The sequence below is a fragment of the Aplidium turbinatum genome, chromosome 2, assembly GCF_918807975.1.
Source record: "Aplidium turbinatum chromosome 2, kaAplTurb1.1, whole genome shotgun sequence".
Lineage (NCBI taxonomy): Eukaryota > Metazoa > Chordata > Ascidiacea > Aplousobranchia > Polyclinidae > Aplidium > Aplidium turbinatum.
The window spans coordinates 1174301-1187217 of record NC_137473.1 but is presented as its reverse complement, the minus strand read 5'-3'; the positions used below and the strand labels follow the sequence as shown (position 1 = coordinate 1187217).

At 39.1% G+C, this 12917-nt stretch overlaps 1 protein-coding gene across 1 annotated transcript in view; it reads left to right on the top strand.

Moving 5' to 3' along the window:
- Window positions 1–12174, top strand: part of LOC145765718 (uncharacterized) — a 1283504-nt gene extending 1271330 nt beyond the window's left edge. The window contains exons 29-32 of the mRNA XM_082577542.1: window positions 5134–5202; window positions 8959–9245; window positions 11770–11955; window positions 12044–12174. Coding sequence (XP_082433668.1) covers window positions 5134–5202; window positions 8959–9245; window positions 11770–11955; window positions 12044–12124 — 623 coding nt within the window. The 3' untranslated portion in view covers window positions 12125–12174. The remainder of the gene's footprint in view (window positions 1–5133; window positions 5203–8958; window positions 9246–11769; window positions 11956–12043) is intronic.
- Window positions 12175–12917: the final 743 nt, after the last annotated feature.

Here is a 12917-nt window from a genome sequence, read left to right as displayed (position 1 = left end):
ACGAAAAGACGCACATTGAACTATTTAAAAACGTATGCCCTGTTCATGGGCTTCTTGAAAAAGCATGCCTCCTGCATAATCTCTCTCGGGTAGGCTATGCATCATTGGCCCCGGTTTGCAGCCATGTGAAAAGATCAATCCTAACACTTTGTTCTATGTGGTTTCGTGAGTTCTGGTGGTAACCGTAAAATTAATACAAGTTCAAATCATACTCTATTCCCATGTTTACAAGAATAAAAGTAAAAATTTGCTTATGTAGGCTATAGCCTACAGTTTATTTATGCTTGAGGTGGAGAAAGGCAAAAACATCTATTTATTAAGGGTCTGCAGGTTCGTTGTCAGAAAAGTCGCATTCATCCGTTTCTGTTGTTTCATCATCTGATTCTGTTCCGTCTTGGTCCAAACCCTTCTCACTTTGCAGAACGTTGTCCAGCGTGGACGGAACTGGATCTCCGTGAAACCAAACCAGTAAATTTACCATCTTCCAAACGCCAGCCGCTTTCAACTGGTTTCTGGAAAAAGCTTCCTTTTTCAGCAGCATGATTCCAAATGCCACAAGTGTAATTCGCTCTGAGTATTTTCTGATGGAGCACAGTTTTGCACGGGGGAAAGTTGCTTCCATCTGAACCTTTCAGTTGTCGCAATGGATTGGAACCTTTCGGTTTGTATGTCTCAATGAATTTTTTAAATCGTAATTCATTAACGCAATGACCACTTTTACATCCATACATCTGGCACACAAATTTTTCAATGCCTTTTTCATTGTTTTCATCAAGATTTTTCAAATATCCCAAAGCAGCAAAGGCATGTTGAGCATGCACATTTTTCTTCAATATATTAAGGGGTCGAGCCTTCCCTTTACCCGAAAAAGCAGCTGTATGATCAAAGCCTGTAAAGCAATGAAAACCGGGAAGCGACCGAAGCATGTCTGGAGATAAAGTACTGCCAAGCTTTGATACATCAATATATCTCAAAGTGTTGTTTGTCTTTACACCAACTTCCATCCGTATGTTACGTTTTTTTGTACAAACGACAAATTTCCCAACAATATAATCAGAACATTCGTGTCATTAGAGCGAACTACCACATTTTTCACATCTTGGCATGCGGTGACAATGTGGTACATTAGGCACGTATCTGCTTCTTCGTGGTAGCATAACAAGGACTCCTCTTCACCACACAACATTTTTTCGCCATCTTTTCGATAAACATAACATTTTTCATCAAGTGTAGCATAAAAGAACCTTAAGTCGAGGAAGCTGGAATACTCATCTGATTTTCAAGAATTAACAAGAAAATGCACCAATGCTTGCTTGAAGTTGTCATTCCTCATTGCGGCTGCCAAATTAGCAGGTCGTTTTATGGCCTCTCCTTCGATGACGTATTGCTGATTGCGAAAGCCATGAATTGCTCGGCGATCTCGCTCGGCATCTTTCATGGACGGCGATACAGTTCTATTGAAAACAACGTGTATTGTTTTCCCACTGTGTCTGCACAATTTCTTCAAAGTCGTCTTTGCAACACCTCCGAACGTCATCGGCAAATCTCCAAGAGTGTGAAGAAGAAACATACCATCGATTTCAAAAGCATTGACTTTTGGGTTTATTTTATCGTTGCATCCATATGGCACAAAGACAGTTTTACTGGTGTAAGGGGGTAAGACAGCATCAATTCCACGTCTACCTTGTGATCTACTGCTAAACATAAGTTAGAAGCTTTCCCATCAAATTGCGTTCCATTCTCAACTGAGAAAATTTGCCTTCGCGGGTTATGCTTTTCACAACGGCAGCTTCAGAAGCAAAGTTGCAGATTTTGTTTCTACGTGTTGGCTTGTTGAAGGTGCTAGCGTCCAGGTGGCATTGACTTATAAATTTTTTTCTATCCTCAGTTCCTTTTTAAAAAACATTCAAAAGAAAATTTGAAGTGGCAGGAGCGACTGCTTTTCCTGTGCTAATATTGAATAGAAAGAATACATCGCAGCTTGCACTAAATGGATTAACTGTACTGCTTATTTTTTGCATTAGTTTATCCAAATGTCTGCGGTCTCTATCGATGCTTGAAGGACGAAGGTCAAATGATGCTTCCTCTGCTGATGTCATCCCCAGATCTTCATAGAAGTGATGAAGGATCGATCGGCTCATAAAGTGGGTAAGTGCCCATCTCTGTCTGGCACCAATTGAATTGGTAAAAGACGTAATCCCAGTGAGTCGATTGGTGGATTCTGCATTGATTGTTTGCTCCAAAGTTTGATCAACAGCACATCCGCAGAAGTTTATTTGAGTTTATTTTACGGACAAGATGCCTTATTCAAACAGATCACTTATTCCAGGGTGAGTTTCTTCCATTTTTAGCATGTTATCCTGCAGTCGCAAAATCCATCTTGCACAATTTGGTTGGTTAAAAATGAAGAACACGCTTGACATCTCTCCTATGCAGTGCACAAACAACTGATGATTTGCAGAATGAATGCTCCGAGCAAAGAGGAGGTACGTCTTGACAAGTTTTAAGTATCCATACCAGTACTGGGCAGTCTTGCCATTTTCTCCTGTTTCGGTTTTCCTTTAAAATTCTTGGTAGGAACTCAAAAAGTCTTTAACATCGTCATCCAAAAGCCAATCGTTGACTTGGATGGACGAATACATAAACGACGTAGTTCTTCGTCCAGATTTTCAGGAGCAGGGCATTGTAACAAGAATTGATTAAAATGCAAGATTTATAATGCTGTTCCGAAAAGAACGTGTATTCGTTTGCACTTATTGTAATGAGTACCACGCAGAAATCCGTTAAGCGATCCTTCGGCAAGAATACCAGCTTCTGTTAGGATGTATGGACCACCTGAACCATCCAAGTACTTACCCATAGCTTTAAAGAACGCCATGCAAATGTAGAAACCACCCAGTAATATGAACAAGCGGTCACATTTCGGACTTTTTTGCTCTTGAATGGTGAGGGCATGTTTTGCAATGGCCAGATCGTATGTAACACACAGGTACTCTTGCTACCACATGTACGTATGCTACTGTACACTACAGTCTTCAACCGGTGAAATATTAAATTATACTTGCTTATTAAGGAATTATGACTTTCGCACCCGGTATCAGTCTTTGTGCTAGGAAAAATCCTCAGGTGAAACAAAAAAATTTTTGACGTTTTGCAAACACTTGGTTCCATCCAAATAGGCTACAACCTTGAATTTGGGGTTGTATATCCTAAAATGAGGTTAAGCCCCACCTTGGTGCCACAAGAAAAGTTTTTTCGAACTCGGGGGAACGCGTCCTAACTGATGATAAAAGTTCCATCTTTGCACCTTATCATGTTATTTTTACGTATTTTGTCCCAGCTTTGGGGCTCCTTATTCGGGAATGCCCCACCTGGGGCGACCAAATTTGAATGTTCTGAAGTCCGTAAGTGAGGTACTATCACCTACACTTGGTTTCATCCATGTACCTTATGATGTTAATTTTGTGAATTTTAGGGATTATAGGCTACCCCCAAAATGAGTTTAAGCCCCACCTTGGGGCCATAAGAAAAGTTGTTTCGAACTCAGTGGAACATGCCCTAACTGATGATGCAAGTTCCATCTTTGTACCTTATGATGTTATTTTTACGTATTTTGTCCCAACTTTGGGGGCCTCTTATTCGAGAATGCCCCACCTGGGGAGACCAAAGTTTAATGCTCTGAAGTCCGTAAGTGAGGTACTATCACCTACACTTGGTTTCATTCATGTACCTTATGATGTTAATTTTGTGAATTTTAGGGGTTATACCCCCGAAATAAGGTTAAGCCCCACCTTGGGGCCATAAGAAAAGTTGTTTCGTACTCAGTGGAACATGCCCTAACTCAGTGGTTCTCAACCGGGGTGCCGCGGCACCCTGGGGTGCCAATTGCAATGCTCAAGGGTGCCGCGAGATATTGAGATATTGCAATACTGCGGCTCATTCTTTATTTTAACTTTAACCCGTTAAGAGCGAAATTTATTTATTTCTAACCGGGTTTCAGTGCGTATTAAGTTTGGCGTCTCCCAGTTATTCCCTGCTCCTTTCTGGAGAGTCGCTTAGTGGGGAAGTCGCTGGCGGTAGGTTGATAATCCGCGGTAAGCCTTTGTTTTCTCAACCAGGAAAAACAGTGTGAAAGAGATTTTAACTCGTTGTTGTTCTTTCCATAAAAACGTTTAAAACGCATCATTATTGCAAGGTTTCATGATTTTATTTTGCGAAGATACCGAGAAATCCATTTTTACTGGACTCTCATATTGTTTTGAATCTTAAAGAAGAAGAAGAAGAATTAATTGACATTCGTAACAATGGAAATTTTAAGCTTATGCACAAGCAGATGCCTCTCGACGAGTTCTGGATAAAAATTCAAAATGAATATATAACCTTGCGTTTGGAAGAAAGCTATTGTGCTTTTGCTGCAGTTTTCCACGTCATACCTATGTGAAAGTGGATTTTCTGTATTAACGAACATAAAAACTAAAAAACGAGAACGACTGCTTATAGTCGAGGAAGAAATGCGAGTGGCTTTATCGAATGTGCCTCCAAATATTAAGGGCCTTTGTGCAAGAAGTCATGCCCAAATTTCACACTAACTTTGGAATAAATACCTTTATTTACCCGCGCTATAGGCTACTGTACAACTCATTCTGTTATTTCATACAGTTATTTGAAATGCAGAAACCTCATAAAATTGATCCAGTTTTACCAGGGTGCCGCAAACTATTTATCTCTTTGATAGGGTGCCGCAAGGTCAAAAAGGTTGAGAACCACTGCCCTAACTGATGATGCAAGTTCCATCTTTGTACCTTATGATGTTATTTTTACGTATTTTGCCCCAACTTTGGGGGCCCCTTATTCGGAAATGCCCCACCTGGAGCACCCAGATCGACTTGTTCCAAAGTCTACAAGTGAAGGCATAAACTCTGGCGTAGGTTTTGTTCTTGTACCTTATGATGTTTTTTTGACCCCCAAAATGGGTTTTTCACCGGGCCGTAGCTCCCAAACGCCCCAGCAGTGAAACCTCGGATGTGGCTTTCTGAACATCCCACAGTGGGGCAAGGTTGATAAAACACTCAAACTTTTTGTACCTTATGATGTTACAAAAACGTCACGGGCTGCCGGACTATTATATTTTAGATGAAAAAATGCAGAAAAGGCAACTATTTGTTAAAAAATTGCTGAAAGAAACCCGGAAAGTTGCTGCAGGTAAGTAAAAGTTCAATACAATGAATATAAAACAAAAGGTAAATTTAAAAACATGTGAGTACAGTGGCGACAAGTTTCCAGAATTTTTTACTTTGAAAGTTTTTACTTAAATAAAAACAGCTTTGTGAAGTCATAAAACAAAGATTCATCAAGGTGAAAAATCACAGTAAACCATCTCAGATTCTTGATGTGTTCTATTCTTGACGTGACCTCTACCCTTGATTTTTTTTATAAGATAAATATTTAGTTTTGAACCTAGAGAGCGAAACTTAAGCTATCGATTTTAAAACAGCGCGGGAGTGCCATCTTTTATGAGTCCACTAAGGCAAGATGATACAAGAGAGAGCAACACATTCGCAATTGGCTTACTTACTGGAATAGATAAAAGAATGGTAACCAACTGGACAAGATGCGAATAATAATCTTTTCCACTTAAAATTTTCATCCGCGCGATTCAGCTTGTGCACTGTGACATGGGTTGTCTCGCAATTTCTCTCCATTCACTGTTCCAAGACTTCGGAAATTTGGAAGTTAGATTTGAAGATAGCTGCAGCGTGTCGAGAAAAATGGCGTCGAAATTTCAGGCGCTGGAGCCTTTGGGAGTGCGAGTTTTGGGCAATCTGGTTGAGGAGATGGTCATCTCTTTATATAGCTTGTAGGACCAGACTGCGTACGTGATTTTCTCTACGAAGTTTACCTGGAGCGATACCTTATAGCACCGGCAGAAAGTCAGTGGGAGTTGGAAGCAGGCAACCAGTGTTTATTCTCATGGTGGTGTTGAAAGCAGTGTCAATTTTTTCTAGTGTGTACCCTGCAGCACCAAGTGGGGAAAGCATATTCGGAAGTGCTGTAAACAAGTGCAAGAGCACTTGTACGGAATGTGGATGTAGCCTACTAGGATATTCCGGTAGGCATCTCAGAAAATTGTTGCATGCTGATAGCTTAGCATGGAGGGCTTCAGCATGGTGTTTGTAGATTAAATGCCGGTCGAGCTTCATTCCTAGGTAGGTGGGACTCGGGTTATGTTAATTATTACCTGCTGATAGCTAATTAGCATGGAGGGCTTCAGCATGGTGTTTGTAGGTTAATTGTCGGTCGAGCTTTATTCCTAGGTAGGTGGGCACGGGTTATTTTATGGCCTACTAAACTGGGAGAACGTTAAATTTTTTCCTAGAAACGTAATATTCAATATTTATGACTTGAAATTTAAAAAAGGTTTAATTTAAACGGTGGCCGGTCGATTGGTCGACAGTCATTTGGTCGACAGTCATTTGGTCGATAGACATTTGGTCGACAGGACGTTTGGTCGACAGACAATTGGTCGACAGACATTTGGTCGACAGGACATTTGGTCGACAGGACATGTGGTCGACAGGACATTTGGTCGACAAGACATTTGGTCGACAAGACATTTGGTCGACAGGACATTTGAGTTAGAGTTAGGGTTAGGTTAGGTTAGGGTTAGGGTTAGGGTTAGGTTAGGGTTAGGGTTAGGGTTAGGGTTAGGGTTAGGTTAGGTTAGGTTAGGGTTAGGGTTAGGGTTAGGGTTAGGGCTAGGGCTAGGGCTAGGGCTAGGGCTAGGGCTAGGGCTAGGGCTAGAGTTAGGGTTAGGGTTAGGTTAGGGTTAGTTAACCCTAACCCTAAAATGAATCGTTCTGTCGACCAAATGTCCTGTCGACGAAATATCTTGTCGACCAATTGTCTGTCGACCAATTGTCTGTCGACCAAACGTCCTGTCGACCAAATGTCTGTCGACCAAATGTCTGTCGACCAAATGTCCTGTCGACCAAATGTCCTGTCGACCAAATGTCTTGTCGACCAAATGTCTGTCGACCAAACGTCCTGTCGACCAATGGTCTGTCGACCAAATGACTGTCGACCAATTGTCTTTCGACCAATTGACCGGGTACCAATTTAAACAAACCTCAATAAAGCATCGAAACAATTAATTTCTGACACTAGTTGTTACTTAAACGTGTAAGTAAATTTTTTTTTTTGGGCAACACTACGCAGAAATCCCGCGCAAAGTTGCAGACGACAGTTTTGTTGATTTCTAACAGAGTTGCCAACATTGCAAGCTATTCGTAAGCTTAATCTTACCGTTTTAAAATATGCGCGTATTAGAGAAACTTACAAGTTAATGGTTAATTTTAAATTCTTTTCATTAAAAGTTTAATGAGTGTTTTTTTTCAATTGGTTTAGTTTTACAAATTTATTCTACTGTTTGTCTTTTTAATTTAATTTTTCAGTTTAATTATATTTGGCAACACCGCACAAAAACTCCCGCCCAAATCTGCAGGTGACAGCCATTTTGTTTTCAGTCGGTGAAAAGAAAGGATCAGCTTTGATTCAGTTGCAGCAAGAAATACAGTAGAACTCGGTTAATCCGGATTCGATTTGACCGGCGATTCCATCCGGATTAGGCGAAGATCCGGATTAACCGATGACGGTTCTATCAAGCCTGACGTTACCTAGATAGAAGGGTATCGGTAAAAATCACCGAAATTGAACGCATTAGTGTGGTCATCTGTCAATTCCGAGACGCGCGATCACCATATTAGCAATAGAATTCTTTTGAAATGCAGTATGCATGTAAAACGAAAGTATTTGTAGACTCTGCGTCTAACGCAAGAACACACTGGCAAAAGTTATATCTTCAGACATGCGTGTCGGAATAATCTGTAGTCACTCAAAACTTTTGAAAACAGTTACAGAAGACGAGTTTCTTTGGAAAACTTACAAAAAATCAAACAAAGTCTTCTATTGGAAAAACATCACCGACATACCGCCGAGAATTCCACCAACATCTTTTCAAGTTACAGTACGAGTTTGAGCATTTGCACACAAATTTTGCGTTAGGAGGGATTACTGTTCATGAAAAGAAGAAATCCGCAATAATTTATTGCGTCACATTAACGGAACAATAGATAAGAAATTTCTCGCAATAAGCCACGTTACGTTTTAGCATAAAGTGGCAAAACTGTCGGGAAAATCCGGATAAAGCGATAGAGAAAGCGCAACTTTTGTCCGGAATAGGCGAAGATCCGGATTAAACAATCCGGATAATTCGAAGCCGTTTCTCAAGAAAAAGATTACAAATCATTTGTACTTCCAGTTTCATCCGGATTAGGCGAAGATCCGGATTAACCGAATCCGGATTAACCGAGTTCTACTGTAGTTGGTTCAGCTTTCAATTCTGTCGTTATTCTGCTTGGTTTCATCAGACAAATGTTTTAAAGTTTGTTTCCGTCCGTGTCTTCTCAGTTTGAAGAAAGCATCAGCTTAGATTGAGCTGCAGCAAGAAATGGCTGATGGAGAAATTTTCATGATCAAGTTCTGAAGTTGCTTTGAAGATTTATCGAAAAAGAAATCAAAGTTTATTTTAATTTGCAAGCTCTGGTTAGTTTAATGTTTTAACAAAAGTTTAGTTTCCACCTGCAAAGCTAGCCTAAGCATTTTATCCTAATTTGATAAAACTTCGAAGCCATTGAAGACAAAACTTGTGATTTTGTGACCAGCTAACAAAAGTCTACTCAGGTTATTTTCAAATTAGAACTTTGACTCAATTCTGAAAGTTTTGTTCAAAATAATTTGTTTATATTTTTGTTTGCGATGTGAATAAATTAATGTTTTGTTCTTTAGTAAACAACTTGTGTTCAATGTTTGTTTATTTTATGGTTAGAACCAAACTGTGGTTTTAGACTACAACCTGGTTAGCCGAACTAATATTGATTGATATTATTCCTGCATTGTTAGATCACAATGAACGTCTCACAAAGATTCACAAAGAACGCTCCATCATCCCAATCACAAAGATCCTGCGGGAATGCAACGACTTGGAAGTGACAGCCACAGCAGGAAGTCATTTTGATGGAGGGGGGATAAAGATGAAATCCTCCGACACTCAGAATGACATCCATGCTGTGACATCATTCCTTAAGTCGATGCCGACGCGACTTCGATTCCTTAATCTGTTCGAATGCTTCATGACTTCCAATCAATTCCTTCCATGGAAGGAGGCGATCAAATCGATGCCTGGATCCGTGAGTCATAATTAACTTTTATAACCAACACATTGATTCATGGTCAGTTGTTACGTTGATTCAACGTCGTATTACGTTGTTTTAAAGTCTGAGTTTCAACAAGTTTCACAAAGTAAGTTCCAGTTTCCAATTTTAATAATTTTCTAACAATTCTTGTAAATAAAATTAATTTGCGTTCTTCTGGTGACTATTTACTAGGTTACCTCGTGATGTTAAAGATGATAACTAGCTTTTTTTCCGACGTTTCGTCAGTCAGCACGACTGACTTTATCAAGGTGGCTAAAACAGGTTTATACAACCTGTTCAGCAACGATGGCACATAGGGACAGTAGATTAGCGGGACGCGCAACTCCGTTGTTCCGCCAACATTAGAAGGGTAAATTGCCAATTTGACATTTTTTTCACGCTTTGCTGCTGGCTTGCTTTCAACTAAAAACTTTAAATTACTTCAAAATCAACTTCACTCTTTTTATATAACCCATAAAAAATACATTATTTTGTAAATAAAATAAAAAATTACCCTTCTAATGTTGCGGATGAACGAAAAAGCGGATGTAGTTAACAATCCCGGTAATCTACTGTCCCTAGATGGCACAACACAAAAACATACTGATAAAATGAGTAAAGTAAAGCAGCAAGAATCAGAATTAAAACACGCAACAAGATACCTAGAGGTTAAACTAAATGCAGTGAATGCCTAAAACCAGTAGGCTACTTCCCGCAGCGTAAATTTATCTATCTATTGGGCCACTGTCAAGAAACGTTGAAAAGACATCAGACAAGACAGAAAGCAATGGGATTAGCAATAACAATGGTAGAGAAGACGCACTGAGAATGGAAAAGGTGAAGCTAAAGTTAAAGTAATTTGTTGTACACAGAGGGGAAATTCTGACCATCTTTTTGGTTAAGAGCATGTTGTGCCTTCTGGTTTATGTACCATTTTTCTGTGAACAATCTTTTTGTATAATCCTTTTCAGTTTTAAGAATGGTGGCGTTGGTCCAAGTAATTTTATGGTCTGAATTTATAGAGTGTTTGCAAAGAGCGGAATGCTCTGGACGTTGAAATTTAATAGCTCTTTGGTGCTCGTTGATTCTAGATTTAAGATCACGTGCATCATCAAAAAAACTGCAGTTTTTGATTTTCACAAGCACCTTAACAGCATTTCATCATCCATTCAATTTACCATAGAACATGAAGTCACTGGCACAATTTCATTTTTGGATGTTAAAGTGGTTCGCCATAGCAACAACAAGAAACTAACCACTACCATACACAAAAAACCAACACATACAGACAGATACCTGCAGTTCAACTCACATCACCCCAAGCATCAAAAACTCACAGTGGCCAAAACATTGTACAACAGACTGGACACACACATAACGGATGATTCTGAACGTTCACACCACAAGAAAAACATTCACAACACTTTAATGCTCAACGGATTTCCACGAAGACTTGCTTGCATACAGCGACCCAAACCGAAACCTTCGCTTCCTCCTTATAAATCTTTTACTTGTCTTCCTTACATAAGGGGGGTAACCGACAAAATTCAGCGTATCCTCTATGGCATAGGAATCAAGGTTGCGATGAAACCCTATCTGACAATAGGTAAATACCTTCCCTCGGCTAAAGACCCCATGAAAGAAGGTGAAGTTTCTGGATTGATCTACCAAGTTCCGTGTCATGACTGTGATTTAATCTACATTGGACAGACAAAACGTGATCTTAAATCTAGAATCAACGAGCACCAAAGAGCTATTAAATTTCAACGTCTAGAACATTCCGCTCTTTGCAAACACTCTATAAATTCAGACCATAAAATTACTTGGACCAACGCCACCATTCTTAGAACTGAAAAGGATTATACAAAAAGATTGTTCACAGAAAAATGGTACATAAACCAGAAGGCACAACATGCTCTTAACCAAAAAGATGGTCAGAATTTCCCCTCTGTGTACAACAAATTACTTTAACTTTAGCTTCACCTTTTCCATTCTCAGTGCGTCTTCTCTACCATTGTTATTGCTAATCCCATTGCTTTCTGTCTTGTCTGATGTCTTTTCAACGTTTCTTGACAGTGGCCCAATAGATAGATAAATTTACGCTGCGGGAAGTAGCCTACTGCTTTTAGGCATTCACTGCATTTAGTTTAACCTCTAGGTATCTTGTTGCGTGTTTTAATTCTGATTCTTGCTGCTTTACTTTACTCATTTTATCAGTATGTTTTTGTGTTGTGCCATCGTTGCTGAACAGGTTGTATTAACCTGTTTTAGCCACCTTGATAAAGTCAGTCGTGCTGACTGACGAAACGCCGGAAAAAAAGCTAGTTATCATCTTTAACATCACGAGGTAACCTAGTAAATAGTCACCAGAAGAACGCAAATTAATTTTATTACCAAATGCCTGGTGAACAGTCTCTCACTGTTTTTAATTCTTGTAAACATAAAATAAATAAACAAAAAGTCACAACATAAATAAATTGTTTATGTTTTTGTTGCATCATAATTAATTTGTGTTTAGATTGTTCGGATGCATCTCCATGGCAACTTCCTATCTGTCGATGACGTCATCGAAGTGTTGCACAAGATTGAGGAAGAAGTTGTGATGTGGGAATCCCTCGATGATGGAGATGGGAGGAGGATGAGAGATCCGAACATGGAGGAAAGATCCAAGCTACAAGAAGCGTTTGATCGGTTGGACAATAAAGTGAGAGTTGTTTACGTTGTATCAACGTTATAACAATTAATTGTGTCAACATTAAATCAACGTCAATTATTCGCTTTGTCTTTTACAGAAGTTGAAGATCAAGGTTGACACCGATGATGGTTATGGTTATGGTTACAAATCTATTTACCTCACGCACAAGGATCGTTGATGTTTTTATTTATTTGTTGATGTTTATAATAAAATTATGTCATCCAGTGATTTTGTTTGGTTGAGTTAAAAATACAACAACAAACTGCTTGTTTACATCAGGTGACGGAACATCAACAAAAATGTTTATAATATTATCAAACCAAGGTTTGTTTATGTTCTTCAACATGAAGTCGATAAACATCAACAAAAGTAAGTTTGTTTATTTAACTTATTAATTTTTTGGTAATCATTTCAATGAAGAATTCAAATTATGTTATTTGTTTACAGTGTTGCCAGATTAAATCCTTTTTTTAATTTCAATAAGAGTTGTATCTAAAAGTAACCTTCGAGATGAGTCGCATTGGAGGCGACGACAAATTAGTTTATTTGTTAAAAGTGTTGCCAGGTTGAACTACTTTTTTTAAACTAGAGACCTGCAAGCGTTTCCTCTAAATACCCGTTGTCAAGGTTGCCTATTCGATTCGGACTAGTAGTTCAGGCCCTTAAGGGCAAAAATGAGCATCTTTAGGCTAAACGTGTTACACGTTGTTTTTTTGTAGTTGATGAATCTAACTTCAATTTTAGTGGGTGCCGTAACTTTTTGGGTCACGTAATCACCCCCAAATCAATTTTTGCTGAGCTCTTTTCTCGGCATTTCTATGCAATTAAATACGTTATCTTTTTATATTTGGACTGACTGCCGCTACAAAATACACGAGACAAAAATCAAACAAAATTATGTGATCAATGACGTCATTGTGACGTCATAACATCATTTTTTGCTTGCTTTTTTCTTGCTGTAGTCGCTTGTT